The 26,855-nt window shown below is 36.2% G+C and overlaps 1 protein-coding gene across 1 annotated transcript; it reads left to right on the forward strand.

Moving 5' to 3' along the window:
• The first annotated feature begins 2,475 nt into the window (after positions 1-2,475).
• LOC130245343 (protein LSM14 homolog A-like) lies at positions 2,476-24,285 on the forward strand. The gene is made up of 12 exons (XM_056478011.1): positions 2,476-2,568; positions 5,574-5,643; positions 10,445-10,608; positions 11,973-12,105; positions 14,663-14,755; positions 16,142-16,315; positions 18,706-18,789; positions 18,868-19,062; positions 19,283-19,445; positions 19,988-20,017; positions 21,047-21,308; positions 22,378-24,285. Exons 1-12 carry the CDS (start codon positions 2,476-2,478, stop codon positions 22,399-22,401), a joined length of 1,485 nt encoding a protein of 494 aa, XP_056333986.1. The 3' UTR covers positions 22,402-24,285.
• Positions 24,286-26,855: the final 2,570 nt, after the last annotated feature.

Consider the following 26,855-nt stretch of genomic DNA (forward strand, 5'->3'; position numbering starts at 1 on the left):
GTCTTGTCTGTCTCATAGTTTACTTGTATTCGCTCCCTTAAAAATAAAAAAAGCACTACGATTTGCAGAGATGTCCCGCAGGCAGCTAGAGGAACGCAGTCTGACCGATCACTCCAGGTATAATGGGAAGCGAATCTGAGCAGGGGGCAGATTTTGGTGCTGAATTTGGACTGGAGATGTGAATGAATCCAGTCTAGCGTGTGTGAGACGTGGATGGAAGTGCAGGACATGTGTCATGTATTAAGGGGCTTGATGATGTTTGTTTGCTCAGACTAACTCTGGAGGAGTTTGATTGGCAGGTTTATTTGTTTCTTTTTTTTCTGAATTAAAGCAGTTGTACATGGTGTGCTCTTAGAGGGCTTCAAATGGGGGCAAACTGAGGTTTTATTCAACAAGAGAAATAAATAGTTGTTCAGTAAACCCGTGTCTGTGTTGTTTGATGTCATTTAATTGAGGAATTTATTATTATTAATGCATACAAATCTTGCTTAGCATTTCTAGACTTTAATGTTTTCAGAATCAAAATTTTATTGCCAAGTGTGCTTTACACATACAAGGAATTTATTTGGGCTACAGAAGCTTCCAGTGTACATGAAGTGACAAGTGACCACACAAAATAAATATGAGGAAAACAACAAACATTAAACTGATGTAATTAGACAAAAAAAATTAGGATTATGAATTGTATGTACAGATTGTTATAAGTACACACATTATAAGGTGTTGTGTACAAATATATATATATATTAGTTACAATGTTATCATCATTTTATTATGATGTTATTGTATATACTTAAAAAAAAGATTTACTTTAATTATAATCAATTCCTACACAAAATCACTAGAAATAAAAGTGTAAGTTCAACTTTTAAGCTTTATATAAATCAAGTATTTTTGTATTTATATTAAGTATATGACATGATTTTTATTTGAATTGAATGGAAGGACTATATAAGATTTGCCATTAATACCTTTTGTAATTTAATTAAAAATGTTAGTGTCATGGTGGTCAAAACACTAAAACCAAATTTTGTCATTTCTAACAAATCAAATATCAAATGACTTCAAATGAAGTCAAATAATTTTACTTATAGTGAAGTTTATTGATAAACTAATTTCGAAAGGATCACGTGCTTATGATTGACCACAGCTGGTCCCGCATTAGCTAACACATGATTCACCAATCAGATGATTCCTAACTCACTAAAATATCGGAGTTTCTTACCTCAGTTATTTTCGTCTTGAACAATTTCCTCATTCCACCCCTACTCCTCCACCTTTCCCTTTATAGGGTGGCATGGTGGCCCAGTGGTTAGCACTGTTGCCTCACAGCAAGAACGTCACTGGTTCAAATCCTTAACAGGCCAGTTGTTGTTTCTGTGTGGAGTTTACATGTTCTACCTGTGCTCGCATGGGTTTCCCCCCACAGTCCAAAAAGATGTGTCTTAAGTGAATTGATCAATATAGTAGAGCTCTTAACCAGCAGTACACCTCAACATAGCCATTTATAATTTGTCATTAGCCATAAATAAGCAGTGTTCTTGAGATCTACCTGAGCTCAAACTCCCTCTCGCCCTGCAAACGGGAGGGAGCCCCGGGCTTGATGATCTTCAGAGCTCAGCGCTCTCCCAGGACAGCGTGCCAAACACACTTTATAATCAATCATCAGCTAAGTGTGAACTCAGAAATAAATGTTGAAATTCAGATTGCAAAAAATTATTGTAATGGGTTGTCAATGAGTGTGCATATTCATATATGAGCAAAATTACAGAAGGGTGAGAACAGGCTGAATATATTAATATTTAGGGATGCTCCAATCAGGATTGGCATGGTAATCGGTCAATACCAAGTACGGATTCTGATGCTTCAAGCTTTATAATGCATAAAGCACATTTTCCAAGTCTCACTCAAAAATTTGTGTTTGTGGCTTGCTCAAGCTGCTTATTTAAAATAACCTGAAACAATTCTTGAGTTTTTTTTTTCAGGACAACTAAATTGTTAAATGTTCAACACTTAAATTTGTAAAAACTAATAAGTTAATTTACTTGCATGATGTCCTAACACAAATCGATTATTTGGAAAGCAGCATCTTTTACAGTGATGATACTTTACTAGAGATCTTGTCTAACCAATGAGAATAAATTAAGAATGCTGCATATAATCCCTTAAATGTGTCTCTTATAGCCATTTAGGTGTGAATATGTCATGGCCAGAAGCAGCTTTACAGAAAATAGATAAAAGAAATTGGTAAGAAAAATGACAAACAATGCCATTTGGAAACGCTGCAAATGATGAAAGAAGAATTCAACATGTCTCAATCAAGAAAAAGTTAGCAGCGCATATTTGATGCATACGTTAAAATTTACACATATAAATCTAATACTTCTTTACTAAAAGGAAACAGGCTAATAAACTACTGTTTATAGCAATGAGTGTATTACAAGAAGTTATATTATATCCAAGACCTATGAAGAAATGATCCCAGGTTTCCATAATCCCAGACCAGGCCGTATCCTGAGCAGCTGCTGTGGGGTTATGGAGAGAAGTGGAGAGCTGAGACTGATTCCTGTGAGACTCCAGGGACAGACGAGTCTTCGCTAACATCCAATGTTCTCCGGCGCCTAGACTGCAGCATGGTGCCCAACTGAGCATGGTTTCTCTAGAGTTTTTTTAATCCTTCACTTTCGACAATTGGTGAGGTTATTTCCCTTCCACTAGCTTGCATGGTTTGGGACCTGTAGAGCTGCGCATTGATGGATTTCTTCTTCAGTGTTTGGACATTCAGCAGTGAATATTAAACCACACTGAACTGAACTGAACTGAACTTATCTTCCATGTTAAGCTGCTTTGACACAATCTACATTGTAAAAGCGCTATAGAAATAAACATGAATTGAACTGAATATTATTAAATATTCATGTTAAATATATATCTTTATGTTTATGTAATATTTCCAGTCAGAAATTCCAATTTAATATTGTGGGTTAATAGGTTTGTAATATTGTCAAAAACAGTAGATTATTTAGTTCTTATATGTAAAAAGGCCAATAACATGCAGGTCGGTCAAATATTTAGCTCATCTCCAACTAACACAAACATTTACGATCGGTTCAAGAGATTGACCAGATCAGCGAGTACCGATCGAGTCGTTAAATGTGATTATCGGCCGATACCAATCGATCGGAGCATCTTATTATTATTTATTATTTTATAGCATAATTTTAGTATTAATATAACTTAATAGATCATTTTAGTATTTTTGACAATCAAAATGTGCTCCATTGAAACGCAGGTCTGAAATGATAAACACAACACTAACTCAAAACATTAAAGAGGTTATTAGCTAATATTTAGATGTGTATTTGTAAAATGTTGTGTCTTTAATAAACTAGCATTTTAGCTTTCACTTGACATCATTGACTTATTCATGTTTGATTTAAAATATTCCGGTCATTTTATCTATTATTGTCAGATATTACAATACAATATTCATTTTAAAGCACATTTAAATAAAACAACCAAAGTCAACTTAAAATATTTAAGTAAATATCAGGAAAATAACTCAAAATTAGGGGTAGAAATAAATTAAAAATACTGTTTATTTTTATGTTAACTCATATTGTTTATATTACATCCACATTTGATATAACTCATAACATTTTCATGTGGTAAATGAAGAAAATATTTTATTTTGGAAATAAAATGATGAAAGTCACTCATGTGAAAGATTTATTTATGAAGTTATTTATACTTAAATATCATGAGCTTGCAGACTAAGACTTTACTGTAGTTTTAAAATGTGTAATAGCAAAGAATGATCTTCTTTATAGAAAGTTAGTTTTAAACTAAAATATAAAATAAATTTGATAGTTTTAATAAAAGAAATGTGATAGATAGATCCTAGATAGATGAATAAATGCATGTGTGTTTATGTGTGGTTTGGTCACCGAACACCTTTAGGAATCGAAAGAGAATACATTTAAATTAAATCCTAACAAGTTATTGGGAAAAACAAAAGTGAAAACAACAAGATTTATATTTGTATGTTTCTTTTCCCTTTTATTCTAATTTTATTTAATATTTTCCCCAGGATTTTAATTTAGGAATACTCATTTTTGACTGTGGTCTTAAAATTAGTTTAAGATTAGATTAGGTCTATTTTTGACTTTGGTATTGACTAATCTAATGTATCTGTAGAAATGTATTATTGTAAAGCATCTTATAGAATATATTAATGTAATCGAGAGGTCTATGAGGAGCGAATTCATTTATGATGAACACTGTATATTCAGTAAAATGTAATAATAGTAATAAATATAAAACAAATGGAAATCAACTAAACGTAAGTATTTTGGGATTTATGTTTGGTCCTCAACTCAGCGTCAGGTCTGCGATGACCTGCAGGCGTCAGTAATGAATCGGGGAACCAAAACATCCGAACAGCACAGAAGAAACGACTCGATCAGATGGAGACCGATCCTCACACACACAACACAGAAAACCGTCAATTTGTTCTTTAAACCTCGGGATTTCTGAACCGGTTTCTCTCCGCACGGGTCTACCGTGAATCATACGGAACAGCGTCGGTGTTTGAATCCTGAGTTTGCGAAATGTCTGTTGTTTTTGTTCCCAAAAGGCAACGCGGAAAAGCGCAAATCAACCAAGAGACAATTCAGAGAGTGAGTGAACATTTGACGTTTATTAATTCGGTCACGGACAAAATCCGGTGACGGACACACGCTTTAACCGAACGTTTTTTAGGATATGCGAAAACAAACTAATGTTAGTCACGTCAAACGGAGCTCTGCGCATGAAATGTCTCTGCGAGAGAGTGACGTGTTTTCGGTAACTTACCGTGAGCTGATGGATGTGTGAATGTTTCTGGTCCGTTCACCGGAGCTGCTCCCGTTAGTTCGGCGACGGTTTGGGCGAGTTCGTTAGTTAGGATTGACCGTTAAGATTTGAATTTTGAATTCGCGCCACTTGTTCTTGCTGCGTGAACGCGAGAAATCCAAACTCGCGCCGCATAATAAACAAATACACGTTACATATTTAACGTAATACTTAAAATAACAAATTACTTATTAATTAAAAATTAGTACATATAATTTATCAATGTTCTAATCAACTTTAAAAAGGCACAAATAAAAATTATATTTATAATTGAATTATTTTTAACATGAACTTTTGCAATATAATCAGCATTTAACAATTATAGATATAAAATATTATAGAGATAAAATATTCAATATTTACCATATACTGATATGTACAAAGTTATTAATAAACTAATTACATGATAAAAGTGAAACATAAGAGCAAGTTAACTAGAAATACCTTAATATCCATACGTTTAAGACATTTTACTGTATGAGAATACTTCAGAAACTTGTGTTTATAATCTAGAAGTGAAATTTAATTGAATTCAGCATCATGGTTACAAAAAATAAAAGTCAAATCAATAAATATAAATCCAAAAAGTTAATTAATAAATAAATGAAGTAAAGGTTTACCCCAGTAAATAACAAAAATGTGTCATGTTTGAAAGTGTTTTCTAACCTGTTGTTTTGCAGCTGCTGGATGAGAATGATCAGCTGGTGAGATGCATCTCTGAGTATCAGCAGAAGGGTCGAGCCACCGAATGTGTTCAGTAAGTCTTTCATACATCTCTTCACACGCTTCAGTGTTTTAAAGGGCACTTATTATGCCCCATTTTGACAAGCTGTAAAATAAGTCTCTGATGTGCCTAGAGGGTGTGAAATTTCAACTCAAAATAGCACACAAATAATGTTTTCTAGCTCTCTGAAACTGACCCTTTAAGCCTTTGATCCTAACTGTGCTATTTTGGTGACTGTCGCTTTAAATTTAAATAAGATGTGCGCTTTTCAAAAGAGGGGGCGGAGCTACAAATTCCTATGTGTCAGCATAGTGGCAGATTCAAAAACAAGAGTAATATAATATGCTAATGAGGGAGATCATCACTAGTGGGCGGGGCTTTCCCCTCTGATGACACGTACAAAGAGAGAATATCAAAGTGTTTCTGCAGACGGTTTTCATCAAGTGCGATTATAAATAGGAGTGAGAGGAACAGCATTCAGTCGTACATGTACGACTCTGACACAGACCAAGCAGAGAGTACAAAATCATTTGTGTCTTTGTACAGTTTTACAGCCAACTGTGCTAGTTTCAAGTGCCGAGCTTGTACACAGAAACTAATAACCACGCACACTGAATTAACTTTGACTGAGGCACCGGATGCGCCGCTTGAAGCCGCGACACGGCACACCAGACACTCTCTGTGGCGCGGCAGAAACATGAAGTGTCCCGAATCGTCGCGCCACGCATTTTTGAATTCTAAACATAGGTTTCTGCAGCAGTCCGCGGCGCCTAGCCGTCGACTTGAGTGTACCCTGATAGAAACCTATGTTTAGAATTCTAAAACGCATGCTAGTTAAGATCACAGGGAGCTTCTGTGATCGCGAGAAATGCAAACGGCTGTGAAGTATAAGGTAGACTCAATGAGAAGTACACATGTTTGCAAACCTACCTAAAGATACAACCAATAATTCCGATTAGAGCGATAATGTGGAGAATATTGATCTTGTGTTGAGCCCAATGAGCCTTGCATCTAAAAATAGAGCTAGCGTGTTCCTTTAGTGATATCGCTTCGACTCACGTGAAAATGGCAGACGTGAATCAACAAACTGAGGATATGATGACGCGCCTGTCAATCAATATTGGTGGGCGGGGGGACCGCTCTCCTACCTAAAGTTGCGGTCGGTTTGAAAAACGCTCCAATTGGTCCACCGTTTTTATGTTGTTAAATTGAAAAAGAAGCACTGGGTGTGTTTATATCACCCCAATATGACGGTCTATACACCATACATGCACATATGTCTGTCCAAACAGCTTAAAAAGTAGATTTTTTACCATAGGTGCCCTTTAATGGAAGAACAGGCAAGTTAAATATTTTGTTACGCGTTTTAGTCATTAAGATATTAAATGGATGAAATGCAACAATCAGTGAGTCTAATGATGCTGGATGAAAAGGAGACACAACTGCTGGTTAAGTGCAACAAAAAGTAAATATGTAACAGAGAATGTCAAGCAATGAATAGGAAATGTAATTTTAAATAATAATATTAAATAAAGAAAACAGGAGTGTTGCCAAACCAAAGAAATAATTAATAAAACGATCTAACTAAACCCCCACCCACTAAACTAACTAACTAAAGAAAAATGCAGAAGCAAAACCGTAATCTTCAGCTCGTAGCTTAACTAAACTTCATAACTACTTCAAAACATAATTACACATGTGGCAATGTCTTCATCAACTAACTAACAAATACAGATACTAAGCTGCTCGCATTACTAGAGTTCTCAAAGTACACACTGTTAGCCATTAGTAAAACAAGAGCTATTAATCCAATTCTCATAAAGATCCTTCAACTTCTCAATAGATGCTAAATTGAGCTGCACAAACTTATCTAATAAATCAATCACTTAATAGAGAGAAAACTAGAACGGCAGCAACAGCAATCAAACTAAGCAAAACACAAGTGAACAGGCCGGCCGACAGAAGTGAGCCAAGCACTCCTGAAGAACAGCGCAAGTGCACGGCTTTTATACTGTGCAGACCAGCTTCTGATTGGTGCGCCGATTGAGTCACGATGGTGATTGACAGCCCTTTCGACCAATGGTTGCACACCTAAAACAGCACAGGACACAGCGGAAAAGAGAGAAGAGCACGCAAACAGAAACAAACAACAAAACACCACAAAACATACGTGAAACGTGACAATTTGCAAAAAAATGTAGTAGACTCAATGATTAAGTTGGTTTTATATCTGCATATTCTATTTTTTCTACTTAATAATAATTCCAGACAAGTAATCTTTGCAAATTCTGAATATGAAAATCATAACATCAGTCAGTGTCTATCAAACAAACATCATTTGCTGTCAATTAAATAGTGCTGATGTTGTTTTGAAGTCATTCTTGCATGTGATTTCAAACCCAATATTCAAAGTAGCGTGGTAACAAATATAGGGACTAGGGCTACACAATATATTGAGCATCGATATCGCAATGTGTGCGTCTGCAATGGTCACATTGCAAGATGTGCAGTGTTGAGTTATGAATATAGATGACCAGAATCCACAGCTCAAAACGCATATATTTATGGAGACACTGCAGAATTGAACATTCTCATCTGTTTTAAAGGCCTATGAGAACATTTTAAAGAGTTTAAAGCATTTTAAGAAAACATAAAAGAGCATAAAAACATTTAATTAATTGAATTATTTATGACTATGCGATTGCTCTTTACATTTGATTATTCAATTTCTGTACTCGACTCTTCCCAGAAAACCGTAAACCACTGTTTATTATTGATACTGTTATATTTATTTTTATGTATATAATAAATTACATAAAACATATTTATATTTCCCTCTCATACAAATCATCATCAATGTAATATCTTTCCAAATAGAGCCATTTAAGTCATGTGGTGAAATTGTACTTGTATCGCAAATACAGTTGAAGTCAGAATTATTAGCCCCCCGGAATTATTAGCCCCCCGGTTTATTTTTTTTTCCCCAGTTTCTGTTCAATGGAGATTTTTTTAACACATTTCTAATCATAATAGTTTTAATAACTCATCTCTAATAACTGATTTATTTTATCTTTGCCATGATAACAGTAAATAATATTAGACTAGATATTCTTCAAGACACTTCTATACAGCTTAAAGTGACATTTAAAGGCTTAACTAGGTTAATTAGGTTAACTATTCAATTCAATTCACCTTTATTTTTGTATAGCGCTTACAATGTAGATTGTGTCAAAGCAGCTCCACATAAAGGTCATAGGAACAGTGTAGTTCAGTTTGTATTGTTTAAGTTCAGTTGAGCTCAGTTCAGTGTGGTTTAATAATCACTACTAAGAGTCCAAACACTGAAGAGCAAAACCAACGATGCGCAGCTCTACAGATCCTGAACCATGCAAGCCAGTGACGACAGCGGAGAGGGAAAAAAACTTCACTAATTGGCGAAAGTGAAGAAAAAAAAAAAACTAGGCAGGTTAGGGTAATTAGGCAAGTTATTGTATAACGATGGTTTATTCTGTAGACCAGGGGTCACCAAACTTGTTCCTGGAGGGCCGGTGTCCTGCAGATTTTAGCTCCAACTCTAATCAAACACACCTGAATGAGCTAATCAAGGTCTTACTAGGTATACTTGAAATACCCAGGCAGGTGTGTTGAGGCAAGTTGGAGCTAAACCCTGCAGGGACACTGGCCCTCCTGGACCGAGATTGGTGACCCCTGCTGTAGACTAAAAAAAAAAAGAAATTAGCTTTAAGGGGCTAATCATTTTAACCTTAAAATGGATTTAAAAAAATTATAAACTGCTATATTCTAGCTGAAATAAAACAAATAAGACTTACTCTAGAAGAAAAAATATTATCAGACATACTGTGAATTTCCTTGCTCAGTTAAACATCATTTAAGAAATATTTTCAAAAGAAAATAAATTTAAAAGGGGGCTAATAACTCTTGAAAAAAATTGCAATGTCAAATTTTCAATACCATGCAGCCCTATTAGGGGCCATGTCACGGATTGTCACTATTCAAAAATGAGCGAATGTGCAAATATAAAAAAACACTTTACCTCAATAACTCAATAGCCGTATTTCCACTATGGGGCCAGTGCGAGCCAGGGCTTTAATCGGGCCAGGCCGGGCCAATAGCCCGGGAGGTTGAGAAATGAGGCCGAAATCATGTCGCGTTTCCACTGTCGGGCTAGTTGCTCGCAGCGCGTCACGCAAACACTGCCCCAGAACGTCCCCCGAATCAAACGTCACACAACCCGTCACACAACCCGCCCACTTCAGCGGGAACAAAAAACTCAAATTATAACCACAAACACAACCTGGCATCACTACGAGAGCTGGAAGATGGAGAACACTGAAGCGATTGCTTTTTTACTGTTTGTTTCCTTGGCCCAAATGTTCAGAAGAGCCCTGGTGTCCTCAACTGACTTTTTCTTCTTAGTGAGTTGATCAAGCGTGATAGCAAACAAATGTAAGGGAAGAAAGCATCTTGTCTCCTCTTTACCTGACAGGAAAACTCCGCCTTTGTACGTAACCCCGCCCCGAAGCCCCAGTTGGCCCTCCTTGGCCCAAGGTATTCGGCGGGCCGAAAAAGGCCGGACGCTGGCCCCAAGGAAGCCCCACTTTGGCCCGATTACGCCCCGGAAGTGATAGTGGAAACGCGACTGGCCTTGGCTCGCCCTGGCTCGCTCGCTTTAGGCGCGATAGTGGAAACGTGGCTATTGATAATCTAAAAAATCTCCAGTTTTCTGCTGGGCACAGATTCTGTGTGGGCCTAATTATAATTAAGAAACCTTAACATTCTGTAACGTTCTCCTTTTTTCACTTGCAGTGAAGTCTTTTGGCACTGAGGATCGTCCCACAGACAGGCCTATCCCACCTCGAGATGATGTCTTTGAGTACATCATATTTAGAGGAAGTGACATCAAGGATTTGACAGTGTGCGAGCCGCCCAAACCCACCTGCAACCTTCCTCAGGATCCTGCAATCGTGCAGGTGAGCACACACATTCATGTTTGTCTGCACTGACCTGTGGTTAAGCTTATGACAGGATCCGATTTTCTTGTTGCAAATAATTAAGTTTATTATGGAATTATCATGATATTGACCTAAACTGCAACTTGAACAGGTATAACTAAAAATACATGGTGGATTGCCTTATTGTATATGCATGTTCAGAGTAAATAAAAGTTTCCAAACTAAATTGCACAATGATTATAAAGTACAATAGGTAACACTTACCTATTACACTAGTTAATGCGTTAAAATAAGCAATGAGAAAATACAGATTTATTAGTTACTATGTTAATTAGTTTAAAAATACAGCTGATTTTTGTTAGTTATTAACTCTATTTAATAACACAGTTACAGCTTATTGTACTTTATAATTTTAACATGATATTAGGCATTAGCTAACACATGAAATCAAATAAGATTAATAAAGGCTTTACAAGATTTCATCATGAGTTTAGTTAAATGAACTAATGTTAACAAAGTCTTACTCTACAGTGTTAACGTACAGCAGTCCTATAAATAGTCAGAGTTTTTAATCAGTATTTCAGCATGTATTCGGCCAGATTAACATGTGAAATGTTCACGCTTCAACTCTTTAGCTAATAAACACATCAAGTCTCCGAGCATTTTCATGGTTTTGAACACCACTGCAAAATACAGTAAATTAGGGCTAAACGATTAATCAAATAAGATTTGAAATGTTGTGATAGGCTAATTGCAAAGGCTGCGATATAAATATATAAACATAGCTCTTGCACAGGCTGACTGAGTACAGGTGCTTTGCTCTCTGTGTCTGACAGTGCAGTTTTATCAGTGGATTCACAGCAGATCTGATCATTAATGAACCAAACCTGATTCCTCTTGATTGACAGAGCTCCATGCAAACAGAGAGACAACAACACTACATGAAAATCATAATATTTGTTGTGGTATTTCAAAGACCAGCACTCATGGATTAACATCTGCACTTTTACTTTATTTTTATTGAACACAAATAATGTGATTATTCAGACATCCGACAGGTTATAGTAGCAATAATTACTAATAATGTGTCAAGTCTCACAATATTGTCTGATAAGAAAGCTAAATGAAAATATCATTACTTTTAGTGTGTAAACTACAATATTGAGACTAATCTTGATGTTACAAAAAAAACTGCAAATCAAATTGCAATATGTCCAAATAAATGTAATTAGATATTTTCTCTAAATTGTTCAACCCTAATAGAAATACTCCTAAAAAGCACTTCAATTATAAATAATTGTTCACATGATTTCACTATTGTGCATGTTCATGGTTACATTATTGAATATTGCTGTATGTTTACCTGTGGTGTTTGTGTGCAGTCCTCTTTGGCATCCACCGCCGGCCCCACAGCACCTTCCTTCCAGTCATACAGCCCCTTCAGTCGGGCCCCGTACAGCCAGTTCAGTTCCACTCCGCTGGTACCGCAGGCATTCGGAGCCGCAGTTACAGCCGGTGAGTTCACACTAGCTTTTCTGTTCCTACAATTGGAGCTGGTGTATAGAAGACAATAGGTGCGTCCCAAATCGTGTACTTGTGCACTATTCAATGCCAATTTGTAATATAAATAGTGTAAGTTGTCCATTCACACTGAAACATTCGTGTTATTCTAAAAAGATTAAGTTCACTTTAAATACCCAGACGATGCACTTATTCAACCGTTAAAAATAAATGTGTAATGTTGGACACTTCACACACGCATAACGCCTCGCAGCTTTGCTCACATAGCCGAAGGAGTGGAGCTGTCAAGGTTCTTTATTTTTTTTATTCTGGATTGTTCGAGCAGAATTCACTTAATTATTATACCACCTCCTGATGGTGAATATGGTAATACTCAGGGCTGGTACTTTTGGGTAGTTTGGTCATTTATTTCACTAATTTGGCAGCCGTCAAACGTCTGAGATATGTTTGAATGTCTGCTTAGTAAAAACACACTAAATTCATGTACTGTGCTGTTGAGTGTGTAAGTGCATAGTGTATAGCAATGTTCTCAAACTTAATTCCTGGAGGAACGCAGCTCTGCACAGTTTAAATAAAACTCCTGCTGAATAGTTTCTTGTAGTCTTGATTAGTTTGATCAGTGGTGTTCAACTAGAGTTAGAGCAAAACTGTGCAGTGGCCCTCCAGGAATCAGGTTTGAGACCTATGGTGTATAGTGTGCCGTTTGGGATGCAGTACAGGGATTAAATTTTTTTTGCCAAATATCAAATTAAATGGGAGTGTCTTCAAGTGCTTTAAGGTCAAAAGTTACAGTAAAACAATTTTTTTTCATGCTCTGGTCAATTTTGAGCTATTTTGCTTCAGACTATGGAAAGAAGCTACCCAGAGTAGCTCTATCTATTTGCATATGTAGATCTCTGAATTTTAAAAAAGCCATTTTAATTAGTTCATTACGTTTTTGTTTACTTTTTCCCAGTATTAATATTCTATTATCTTTTTTCCAACTACTTTTTCTTATGTCTTTCACCTAATTTATGTAATGTTTCATTGTCTTATTTCTTGCTTTTGAGCTTATTTTCTAATTAATGGTGTGATTTGAAAAACTCATTTAAAAATATCCACTAAAAGTTCTTAGTCAAGAGTCAGATTTCTGTTTTGGAAATGTTTGTCATTTAGTTTGCATTACCTTAAGAGATGTCTTATTTGCATAATTAAACATGATATTTCAGAAAGCTTGCAAAGAAAAGGTTCTGTTAGTTTTACACACCTGTGGTGTTTCGATTTAAGAGTGTGTTTATTATTTGTCCTTGTAAAATGCATGAAAGTAGGGCTGCACAATATATCATTTCAGTATCAATATTGCAATGTTTGTGTTTCAATAGTCACGTCGTAGGATAGGCAGTGTTGAGTTTGTATTATAATTCGTCATTTGCATGTGTTTTGATGCCTGTGATTGTATAATTGACTTTAAAGCATTCAGAAATTGTACCCATTTGTGATTTGAACAATGATTGATTTTGAGTTATTTTTATTTGTATCATTCAGTTACTGTACCTTCAATACTGTTAGACTCTGGAAATGATAAACCACTTTATTCCATTGTATTTTTTTCTTGATTGTGTTTATAGATTGTTATGCATGAAATACTCACAACACATGCAAAAATACAGAAACACACTGCAAATAGCACAGACCACATCAGAAATGTGTCGGTGGACACTGCAAAGTTTATAGATTGTTTATTAGATTTATTGAGATGCCCCCCACTGCAGAATCATCCCAATTTATCTAACATTATAAATTCTTTCTAAATAGAGATATCTAGAGTTGAAATTGTGATGTATATTGCAAAATGAATACAAAATAAAAAAAATATCGCAATGCTAGACTTTTCCAATATCGTGCAGCCCTAATGAAATAGCCTATGGCACTGACATGTCATAAAAATGAGCTGGTATAAAATATGGATGTCTGGTCTGACAGGCAAACTATGCACATATTTGATGTTTCTCATGTCGCACTAACATCTTTTATATTAATTGCTCAACAAATGTTCAGAGAAGCAGAATAAACTAAGTGAATGAACCCTTCTTGAGTTCTGCCTTAATATTATTATAATTGCTGCCAATTTCTACATTAGCAGACAAAGGATTTTGCTCATTTATTTTTGTTAAGCTTCCCTGTAGAGCATGGGTCTTAAACTCAATTCCTGGTGGGGCCGCAGCGCTGCACAGTTTTACTCCAACCCCCATATAAACAACTGATCAAACTAATCTGGGTGTTCAAGACTACTAGAGATCATTAAGCAGGTGTGAGTTGGAGGTGGTTGGAGCTAAAATCTGCAGCGCTGTGGCCCTCCAGGAATTGAGTTTGAGACCATTGATGTAGAAGATACATTTTTAAATCATATGGCGACTCGTCAAATTAGCAACATGTAAGCAAGCAGGCGGATCCTCTAGAAGGGTTGATTGCACGTTTGGCTTGCTGATGAAGCTTCGTATGAGGGTTTTTTTTCCCCCAGTCTGACGTGTTAAAGGCCACACTTAAAGTTGTGCACTTCCTCCCCTCACAGGAAGCAGCTCAGGTCCTGCGTTCAGTAGCGAGGCGAGCACTACTGCCCCTCTTTCCCCTCACTCTCGCTCGCTGAGTGCTCACAAACCCGAAGGTAACCGGAAAAACCCGACGCTAGCGTATGGAGAATGGCTTTAGTGTTGGTCTTTTGGCTCGTGATTATGCTGGAGTACAGCATGTGTCTTTGCCGTGTGCTAGTTTGATTCTCTGCTCTGTCAATTAGTGACTTATTTAACATAAAATCAAAATAACAAATGCTGGTCTGTATTGTGCACAATTCATCAACACATTTTTCTAAATATTTTTCTGTGATTTAATACATTTCAAGAGCCTCCTCCATGTATCTGCTTATTTCATGTAAGGATTGATGGATAAATATGTAATAATATAGTAGTCCTGTCACAATAATCAATATGTCGACTTATCACACAACACAGACATGACCTCGATTATTTTAGGTGATGCAATATATATCGCTCATACATAAAAACCAATCCCAGCATCATTATAGCTGATTGTACAGCATCTCTATCTCTATTGTCTGTGTCAGTGTGGTTAAAAACACTCTAGTATTTACTAAATATTACTGTAGTATATTCTCATGTGGGTGTCTGACAGCTGAAAATAGATCTGGCAGCAGATATCACAGCCTCTGTTACTCTTTACCTCGCACTTTATTGTCAACATTTATTATTATTATTTAGGCTCTGCATTTTCACATTCTGATTCCAATGCCTCATTATTAAATCATGTAAATGATATAATTAAATTAAATATTCCTAAGAATGAAATCTGTGTTCTTTGGAAGAGTGTATTTGCACTGTGATCTTATTATATTGGCATTCTGGTGTTATATAATGAGTGGCATAAAATGGTCTTAAAGTGACAATAATATTGTTTAGCACAATACATTTTGTTGCAGTATATCATACAACAAAATATAGATATCATGACCGGCCTATAATATAGTCCAATTTCATAATATCTGCTTAAAGAGAAGTCATGTCTTCTGCATAGGGAACTTCTTGGAGTTTAAAGAAAAATTGGGTGAAATGTCGTCTAAGGTGTGCTGATGAATTGTGGACACTAATGAAATCTATAAAGACAACATGAAGAAACCAAATGAATAAATTCAGTTCCTTCTTTGCACAATTCATCATTCATAATGATTTAATCTTATTAAAATGCACGAACTTATGCATTTCTTAAACACCTTATGGTTGTTGTAAGCAATGCCATGAATACTGAGTTTCCACAAACAAATAAAATAATACGATAGCTTACTTTACAGTCCAGTCAAATCTGAATCATTTCTGGGATGCATCAAAATACAAAAGTCAAATGCCTTGAAAAAGATGCTTATTTCATGTTGTCTTAATTGATGTTTTGGGTGTTAAATGATACCGAGTTGCACTGATGTTTTAAAGTCTAACTGGTGTGCACATGGTTGATTTGATGAGTCTGAATTCTTACTTTTCAGGTCGTTCCAGCCCATCTCTAGAGCCCTCGAGGAAGACCCCCACCCTGGAGCATGCTGTCCAGACGGCTCCGGTCGCTCCACCTGCGGCTACCACCAGTGCAGTGAGCCAGAAGCCTGCAGCCACCCGACCCATCCTCCTCACCCAGAAATCCGCTGAAATCCAGGAGCTGAAAGGTGATAATCACAGCATTTCAGAGCTGGGAAATTCATAATTAATGTAGAGATTAGGGCTACACAATAAATATTGTTACAGCGTCGATTTCGCAATGTGTGTGCCCGAAATAGTCACATCGCAGGATATGCAGTATTGAGCTGGAATTATTATTCATCAGCACCACCAAATTATAGCCATAAGAGTGAAAGTTGACCTTTGGCATGTGTTTTAAAGGCATTTCAGGATCATTTGGGCGCAAAAAGTTCAACATTTGTAACTTTAATGAAGAATAATTTGACTGAAATGTTAATACATGGACGACTACACAGTGTTGTTTTACATTGGACATCTAATTATTCCATTTCTGTAGCTGAATGCTTATTTTAACTCTTTATTATTCATTATTGTACTTTTTTCTTTGCTCTATTGTAATTAGCTTTGCTTATTTTTTTATGCATTATTCACACCTGTACAAAATCACCCCAATCAATCTAAATGAATGATTTATTTCCAACAGAGAAATTGTATTCATGTCGTGTTATTTATATATATATATATATATATATATATATATATATATATATATATATAGATAGATAGATAGATAGATAGATAGATAGATAGATAGATAGATAGATAGATAGATAGATAGATAGATAGATAGATAGATAGATAGATATACACACACACATCACAGAAAAACAAAATATCGCAACGCCAGATTTTTCCAATATAGTGCAGCCATAGTAGAGATGTTGTTCAGTCATTGCAAAAAGGCTTGTGTGTTTGTAAAATGGTAATTGTATTTTGTACATATATTACACTATTCTATTAAATGTAAATTTATTCGCCATTTATTCTCCCTCAAGAGTTTTTTCTTCTTTTGAACACAAAACAAGATATTTTGAAGAAAGCTGAAACCATTGACGGCCATAGTAGTAAAAACAAATACTATTGAAGTCAATGGTTACAGGTTTCCAGCCTTCTTCAAAATATCTTTTTTTGTGTTCAACAGTAGAAAGAAACTCTTAAGTTTATAACAAGCAAAGCGCAAGTAACAGACCGAATTTTCAGTTTTGGGTGAGCTGTAAGTTAGTTTAGTTAAAGCGCAATAAAACAACAGTTGTTGATTATTGTGCTGTACATACCTACAAGTAAATGATCAAAAATAAACAACAGAATAAAACAACATGGAGTACATCCAACATACCACACAACATCAAAGATAAATAAGACACCATATAGGTATAATAGGAGCAAATTTCTCCCAATTCAAAAACTCTTTCTTGGAGGTGTAGTTTAAGTTTCTTTGTGAACAAAAAGCGCACTCACACTATGCTATCTTAACCATGCCCAGGCGATTTCCTGATTCATTCGAGAAGTGTGAGTGCTCTGAATTAAGCTCAGGAGTGGTTCAGTTGGCCGGTCCTGGCCCGGTTGGAAGTGGCGTGCCAGAGTTCACTTGGGCTTTAGCACGGAACGTTTGTAGTGTGAGTGCAAAGCATACCTGAGCCCGAATCTGAAGATGCGACGTTACTTTTAGGGGACTGTTTCATATGGATTTATTAATTATTCTTTCTGTTTAATAAACACAAACTGTCGTAGATTATTAAAGACCCAAAACCCCTCACTGCACGACAGCTGCAGCTTCAGCAAACCTTCTAATACCTGCAGCACGAGGATCATTTATGAGCGTTAAACGTGGTGGATCTGTTCGGCGAAGTGTTTGACTGTGTGTCACTGCATCCCAAACAACTAAAAATAATACAAATAATATATCTAAAGCAATCTCCACTGTGCTGAGCGAGAGCGCTTCTCTTACTGAACAGTCGCATCATCGATGATATAAAAATGCAATGTGAGTGCAGGGAAAGGGGATGAGGGACAATCGTGCTTTGGCACAGCTCAAGTTAACAGTACCTAATGTGAGTGCGCCCAAAGATTCATTGGAAGTCGTTCTAATAGACATGGGTAGCCCATTCCACATTTTAGGGCCTAGTACAGAGAAAGCTTGATCTCCTTTTTTTTTTAATTTGTATCTAGGAACTATTAGCATTTTCTGGTTCGATGACCTTAAACATCTGCCAGATATTTTAATAATAGTAAGATTTGAAATATAAATCAGAGCCTGGCCAGTTAATGCCTTAAAAACATACATACACTCGATTCTAAAACATATCGGCAACCAATTGAGGGAGCACAGGGTAGAAGTGATGTGTTCAAACTTACGGGTGCCACTAAAAGGCCTAGCAGCTCTATTTTGGACCACTTGAAGACGATATATATAGGATTGGCCAACACCCACATAAATTGGGTTACAGTAGCCCAAGCGTGATGATATACAGGCATGGATTAATCTCTCAAATGGTCTCTTTAATAGTTAATTGTGATATATGTTGTTCATCTGCAGCATTGGAAGCTCAGAAGGTTCCTCGGCCTGAATTGGATTCAAACAGGCCTGACAACAAAGACCCAAACAAACGGCACTCTGGAGGTGAGTTGATTGAACACTTTTGCCATGCATGATTACATTCTGTCTCATATGTGATTAAACGGTTGTTTGTTTCTCTAGGAGGTGGTGCTCCTCTAATGAGGAGGGGGCGGGGCAGCGGTGGTGGAGGTGGTGGTCAGCGTGGGCGGGGCAGGTTTAATGGCCGTAGAGATGGACCAATGAAATTTGAGAAGGATTTTGATTTTGAGAGTGCAAACGCCCAGTTCAACAAGGAAGAGATTGACCGCGAGTTCCAAAGCAAACTGAAGATTAAAGGTACTACATGTGTTTGCATCATCGCACGTTTTGGAGATTTACAAAAAAATCAGTGGTATATGCACAGTTTACTCCTTTATTACAGTTGGTCAGCATAGACGGTCTATTGTTTCCAGCTTGTGTTTAAGATTTAGTCGAGATCTTTCTCTAGTGTTTTATCATGGTTTCCATACTCTCATCTGACATTGTAATGTAACCGTAATAACATGTTTCCCTGCAGATGAGAAGTCGGAGAAGACTCTGAATGGAGAGGAGAAGACTGATTCAGGTGTGGAGACCCAAAACAGTGAAGGAAACGCAGATGAAGAGGATCCACTGGGACCCAACTGCTATTATGACAAATCAAAGTCCTTCTTTGACAACATCTCCTGTGACGACACCAGGTCAGATCTCTGCTAACTAATGATTTAGTATTTCCATATTACACTGACTTCACCTTTTGATTGAATTACAATTCACAAAGCTCTTGATTTGTATATGTATATATTTGGAAACAGTTCAAGTGCATATCAGTTCTTTAAGAAATAATTCAGTTTGTGAAATGATGAAATAATGATTTTGTAGAGCTGAATAAGCTAAAAGACAAACCTGTCCTGCATTTTTTGTCTTGGTTAACAAAAAACAAAGGTAAGTCAAATGAATGCAATTGCTTTTTCATCTGAAAGACATATGCAACTTTAATTTATTATTTATGAGGGTGCTTTATATACAATAAAGAGTATATTATCATGTTTGATAAGTCTACTTTTTTAATGCTTTTGTTTTTATGCATTAGTGCAGAATCATTGTGATGCTTTGTGATTCCTCAGCTCTGCTTTCTACTCCAGTTTGTTGTTGAAAGCTAAACCTTTATACATTGGTGGCGTGGTAATGTGTTGTGAAGTTGAATGTATCCTCTAATAGATGTGCTCTCTGTCTGTTCTAGAAAGGAGAAAGCAGCAGGTGCTTTTGGAAGGTGCGGTCCTTTCATACAGAAATGTTTCAACATGCAAACATGTTCATGATTCATACTAACTACAATTCAGATTGCAGAAATTCAAATGGTGTCATGCAGGATTATTTCTTCAGCTAGATTTTAAAAATAACTAGTACATACACAAATCATTGAAGTTAATTGATCAATTTTTGTAATGTATACAAATTGTAAACACATACATCACTGTGTTAAACTATTAGTAATTAATACCTGAATACTCTCTGTTGTAAATTTGTCTGTGATATTTTATAAAGATGACCATTTTTATCAAAAGTTAACCGTAAACTGTTTTACATTTGTATCTTATGTTTTTATTGCTGTTGATGTCTTGTTAGAACTTTTCATTATTATAGAAAAGTGATATTTATAAAATGTTGTAAATTAAAGCTGGGCGATAAATCGATTAACTCGAGTGTGAAGTTTACATCGATTAGTTTGAGTGAAAATCGGTTTACACTTTAACACATGATGGCCTCCCTCTGGGTTCCCATAGTTCCCCCCGCATTTGCCATAGAAATACACAACATGGCAGCGTCAGCAAGCAAGGCAGTCCTCGCTGCAGCCCGCAGCTTGATGACGTAATGGACGATCGCCTACACCTCCCCCTCTCCTAAACCCAACCATCACAGTAGTATGGGTGTTATCCTAGCAGGCGGTACAATGTCCACTATGTATTGGACCTGCTCCTGTACATCATTGGGAATCCATTTAAATCATTAATCAATTATTTTTGGTGGATTTTTTTAAAAGGCCGTATCGCCCAGTCCTACTGTAAATTTGATCTGGTTTTGCCAGAAAATAGGCAAAATAATGGCAATAAATTCAAAATCCGTTATTTATTTCCATCATATACTATAAGATTAAAGTTGTGTAAACCTTCTGAAGATTAGAAAGAGTGTGTTAAATTTGTATTATAGGGTTTGAATCTTGCACAGTAACAGGCAACATTATTTTCAGCATGGCAAATGACACTGTATTAAATTGCATTATGCTATATTTCTGTGTCAGGGAAAGGAGGCAGACCTGGGCGGAGGAGAGGAGGATGAATGCGGAAACGTTCGGTATTCCGCTGCGTCACAATCGTGGCCGTGGCGGTTTCCGTGGCCGAGGTGGTGGTATGGGTTATCGTGGCGGACGTGGGCGTGCAGCCAGCAGGGGCTCCTTCATGCCCTCCCGTGGGGGCGGGTCTGGATTTGGGGGCGGAGCTGGATTCAGGGGCGGATTCAGAGGTGGCAGAGGAGGACGAGAGTTCTCTGACTTTGAGTACAGGGTTAGTACTAATAATAATTAATACTGGAAACACACAATATAAAATTTGTAGTTAAATTTATGTGTTGGTTTTCTTTAATAAAGCTTAAAAATGTATTGTGTTAAAAGGAAAATGAGAACTAATACCACAAAATATAAATAATTGTTTTATTATTATATGTTCTGAATTTTATTTTAAAAAGGTACATAAACTGAATTAAATCTATATAGAAACTATCTATCTAGATTATACACTTTTATTTTGATACCAACAATTACAAATTTACAAAAATATGTTTACTAATTTTTAATAAATTTTCATAACTCTTTTTTCATTTTTGCATTTCGCAATGGAGAATTCATTTGCAAAAAACATGATTTATGGAAATTTATGTAAACTGAATTTCAAAAATATACATAACGAATATACAAATATTTATAGTTTTATTTATAATTTATATCATGCATATAAATGAAGTTGCATCTCAATCACAGTAGAGCACGCTGATTGGTTCGAACCAAGTCATTATAATGAATTAATGATGAAAACTAAGACGTCACGTTGTATTAGCCAGTACAGACAGACAGTCTCCACACTGGAATTTACACAGGGATGTCATGGCCGTGACGCAGCTTCAACATTTATTTTCAAACCGGAAGAACGAATTTGCTTGAAATAACGCAGAAACAACAAATTTTCACTTTTTAGTGAAATATATGTATGCTAATAGTGTTTTTAGCAACGTGGAACACGTATATGACTGTCAACATCTCAAAATGTGTTTTGGTGTTTCGTGACCCTTTATCAGATTAAATGAATCAAAAATGGCTGTTTACATGGTAGACTCTTAATCAGAGTATTGTCTTAATCATATTAAAATCAGATTATTTATGTCCATGTAAACGTACTCATTGTTTAAAAGACTTTATTGTGGAAAAAATGTTTCTCAGCTTTTTAAACGTTTGAACAAATAAAATCAAGTCAGAATATGTCAGGGGTAATGACTGTAAATTTCTGGCTTGACTGTATATTCATAGTGATTTTCTAATATGTGTTTTTCTTTTGTCCTTTTACATGCCGTTTGTTTCAGAAGGAGAACAAAGTGGCGGCGTAGTCCAACCCGAAGGCCAGATCATCCGAACAGCCAAGAATCACCGCTCATCCACGTCTAGATTAACGCTTTGGTTTTGACTCCAGACTAACAGGGACAGCCTCTCTCTGTTGAACACCAGCGCAGGTCTCATGCCTGCCTTCAGCTGGACACGCAGCTTTCAGTTTATTTCCTCCTTCCTTTTTTTAGAAAAAGAAAAAAACCCATTTGATGTTTTTTGGAAACGTTTGCTCTGCGTTTGATACGTTCTGAGGGGAGAATTTGTGTACAAAATGCCGCAACTTCGGTGGAATGACGATGATGATTTTCTGGTATTTTTTGCATCAACCTTTAGTTCCTTTCGTAATAACCAGAGGATGGTATTTGATATTCTGCTAGGTGTACAGAAACCCCGCTGAAACTGTGAGCGCTCTTCAGTCAAATAGCTTTTGTTCATTTTTATTTTAATTTCCATTGGTTTTGTTATATCTATTGAAGCAGCAGAACGCAGTCTAGAGTTGTCCGAGCTAATCCAAATGAAATAAACATTCAGTTTAACTCAGACAGCCCGATGGATTCACATCCAAGCCGGTTTGGTTCTCATCCGTTTCTTAAACATCGATGCTTTTTCTTCATGTTAAGTAGAACTAGATTATTATTATTATTATATTTACAGATAAACCTCTTCTATTTGGTGCATTTTGCCCTGTAAACAGCTTCATCGTCTAGCTATAGGTCAGTTAAAAGAAAACACATCCTGGTTTTTGATTGAATGTATGGATGAATTCAATGTTTTGGTCCTCTCTATGCAGGATTAGACTGCTGTTCTGTCTTTAAAATGTATTTTGATATTCCAGTGCCAGTTATTCTTGCCTTTTGTTGTCGATTATGTCAATTTCCAAGAGGGCTTTTTTTGATATAATAATCTCAACACGACGCCCTCAATGACGAGCCCATCACTGTTTATTATGATGATCTTCTGGAAAGATCCTGAACCCTTTAAGAATCCGATTGGATGTGTTGAAATTGTGTTCATGTGCACTTTAAAGACAAACGCCGCGAGTCTCACATGATGATGTGAAAGCAAATCTGACGTCATTTCATACAGCCAGATGAATCTAAGGCCAATAGTACAGTCATAGTAATAAAATGCATCGTTTAGCTGGATAAAACATTAAGCGTCACTCAATTCAGAAGTTCCTGGTTTGTGAATAGTTCTGTTATCTGTTTGATACACTCGTGTGTAAATGTGTTATTTCAGGTACCAGCCGTCTATTGCTCTGTTTGTTTACGCAGCGGCCCATCTCTTCCCCATTGAATGTCACTGAAGCACTAGTTCCTGCACTGTTAAATGGGAGTCAATTATTTCTTTTGCTGTGCTTCGTATTTTTAATTTGTGTTCCAGACATCCAAAGACTGAATTGGGGATAACTTAAGAAGCAGAAGTACTTTCTTTCTCTCGGATGGCTCTGTGTTATTATGCCGTCTTGTCTGTCTCATAGTTTACTTGTATTCGCTCCCTTAAAAATAAAAAAAGCACTACGATTTGCAGAGATGTCCCGCAGGCAGCTAGAGGAACGCAGTCTGACCGATCACTCCAGGTATAATGGGAAGCGAATCTGAGCAGGGGGCAGATTTTGGTGCTGAATTTGGACTGGAGATGTGAATGAATCCAGTCTAGCGTTGTGTGAGACGTGGATGGAAGTGCAGGACATGTGTCATGTATTAAGGGGCTTGATGTGATTTGTTTGCTCAGACTAACTCTGGAGGAGTTTGATTGGCAGGTTTATTTTGTTTCTTTATTTTTCTGAATTAAAGCAGTTGTACATGGTGTGCTCTTAGAGGGCTTCAAATGGGGGCAAACTGAGGTTTTTATTCAACAAGAGAAATAAATAGTTGTTCAGTAAACCGTGTCTGTGTTGTTTGATGTCATTTTAATTTGAGGAATTTATTATTATTAATGCATACAAATCTTGCTTAGCATTTTCTAGACTTTAAATGTTTTCAGAATCAAAATTTTATTGCCAAGTGTGCTTTACACATACAAGGAATTTATTTTGGCTACAGAAGCTTCCAGTGTACATGAAGTGACAAGTGACAACACAAAATAAATATGAGGAAAACAACAAACATTAAACTGATGTAATTAGACAAAAAAAATTAGGATTATGAATTGTATGTACAGATTTGTTATAAGTACACACATTATAAGGTGTTGTGTACAAATATATATATATATTAGTTACAATGTTATCATCATTTTATTATGATGTTATTGTATATACTTAAAAAAAAGATTTACTTTAATTATATCAATTCCTACACAAAATCACTAGAAATAAAAGTGTAAGTTCAACTTTTTAAGCTTTATATAAATCAAGTATTTTTGTATTTATATTAAGTATATGACATGATTTTTATTTGAATTGAATTGGAAGGACTATATAAGATTTGCCATTAATACCTTTTGTAATTTAATTAAAAATGTTAGTGTCATGGTGGTCAAAACACTATAAAACCAAATTTTGTCATTTCTAACAAATCAAATATCAGAAATGACTTCAAATGAAGTCAAATAATTTTACTTATAGTGAAGTTTATTGATAAACTAATTTCGAAAGGATCACGTGCTTATGATTGACCACAGCTGGTCCCGCATTAGCTAACACATGATTCACCAATCAGATGATTCCTAACTCACTAAAAATATCGGAGTTTCTTACCTCAGTTATTTTCGTCTTGAACAATTTCCTCATTCCACCCCTACTCCTCCACCTTTCCCTTTATAGGGTGGCATGGTGGCCCAGTGGTTAGCACTGTTGCCTCACAGCAAGAACGTCACTGGTTCAAATCCTTAACAGGCCAGTTGTTGTTTCTGTGTGGAGTTTACATGTTCTACCTGTGCTCGCATGGGTTTCCCCCCACAGTCCAAAAAGATGTGTCTTAAGTGAATTGATCAATATAGTAGAGCTCTTAACCAGCAGTACACCTCAACATAGCCATTTATAATTTGTCATTAGCCATAAATAAGCAGTGTTCTTGAGATCTACCTGAGCTCAAACTCCCCTCTCGCCCTGCAAACGGGAGGGAGCCCCGGGCTTGATGATCTTCAGAGCTCAGCGCTCTCCCAGGACAGCGTGCCAAACACACTTTATAATCAATCATCAGCTAAGTGTGAACTCAGAAATAAATGTTGAAATTCAGATTGCAAAAAATTATTGTAATGGGTTGTCAATGAGTGTGCATATTCATGTATATGAGCAAAATTACAGAAGGGTGAGAACAGGCTGAATATATTAATATTTAGGGATGCTCCAATCAGGATTGGCATGGTAATCGGTCAATACCAAGTACGGATTCTGATGCTTCAAGCTTTATAATGCATAAAGCACATTTTCCAAGTCTCACTCAAAAATTTGTGTTTGTGGCTTGCTCAAGCTGCTTATTTAAAATAACCTGAAACAATTCTTGAGTTTTTTTTTTCAGGACAACTAAATTGTTAAATGTTCAACACTTAAATTTGTAAAAACTAATAAGTTAATTTACTTGCATGATGTCCTAACACAAATCGATTATTTGGAAAGCAGCATCTTTTACAGTGATGATACTTTACTAGAGATCTTGTCTAACCAATGAGAATAAATTAAGAATGCTGCATATAATCCCTTAAATGTGTCTCTTATAGCCATTTAGGTGTGAATATGTCATGGCCAGAAGCAGCTTTACAGAAAATAGATAAAAGAAATTGGTAAGAAAAATGACAAACAATGCCATTTGGAAACGCTGCAAATGATGAAAGAAGAATTCAACATGTCTCAATCAAGAAAAAGTTAGCAGCGCATATTTGATGCATACGTTAAAATTTACACATATAAATCTAATACTTCTTTACTAAAAGGAAACAGGCTAATAAACTACTGTTTATAGCAATGAGTGTATTACAAGAAGTTATATTATATCCAAGACCTATGAAGAAATGATCCCAAGGTTTCCATAATCCCAGACCAGGCCGTATCCTGAGCAGCTGCTGTGGTGGTTATGGAGAAGTGGAGAGCCTGAGACTGATTCCTGTGAGACTCCAGGGACAGACGAGTCTTCGCTAACATCCAATGTTCTCCGGCGCCTAGACTGCAGCATGGTGCCCAACTGAGCATGGTTTCTCTAGAGTTTTTTTAATCCTTCACTTTCGACAATTGGTGAGGTTATTTCCCTTCCACTAGCTTGCATGGTTTGGGACCTGTAGAGCTGCGCATTGATGGATTTCTTCTTCAGTGTTTGGACATTCAGCAGTGAATATTAAACCACACTGAACTGAACTGAACTGAACTTATCTTCCATGTTAAGCTGCTTTGACACAATCTACATTGTAAAAGCGCTATAGAAATAAACATGAATTGAACTGAATATTATTAAATATTCATGTTAAATATATATATCTTTATGTTTATGTAATATTTCCAGTCAGAAATTCCAATTTA

Source organism: Danio aesculapii, chromosome 18 (genome assembly GCF_903798145.1).
Source record: "Danio aesculapii chromosome 18, fDanAes4.1, whole genome shotgun sequence".
Lineage (NCBI taxonomy): Eukaryota > Metazoa > Chordata > Actinopteri > Cypriniformes > Danionidae > Danio > Danio aesculapii.

What these genes read in the sequence shown, in the direction of transcription:
- LOC130245343 (XM_056478011.1), top strand. Translation starts at nt 2,476, where the DNA reads ATGATCCCAGGTTTCCATAATCCCAGACCAGGCCGTATCCTGAGCAGC. An exon ending in GAGTGCTCACAAACCCGAAG is followed by an intron (nt 14,756 to 16,141) that starts GTAACCGGAAAA and finishes CTTACTTTTCAG; the next exon opens with GTCGTTCCAGCCCATCTCTA. An exon ending in AAGCAAACTGAAGATTAAAG is followed by an intron (nt 19,063 to 19,282) that starts GTACTACATGTG and finishes GTTTCCCTGCAG; the next exon opens with ATGAGAAGTCGGAGAAGACT.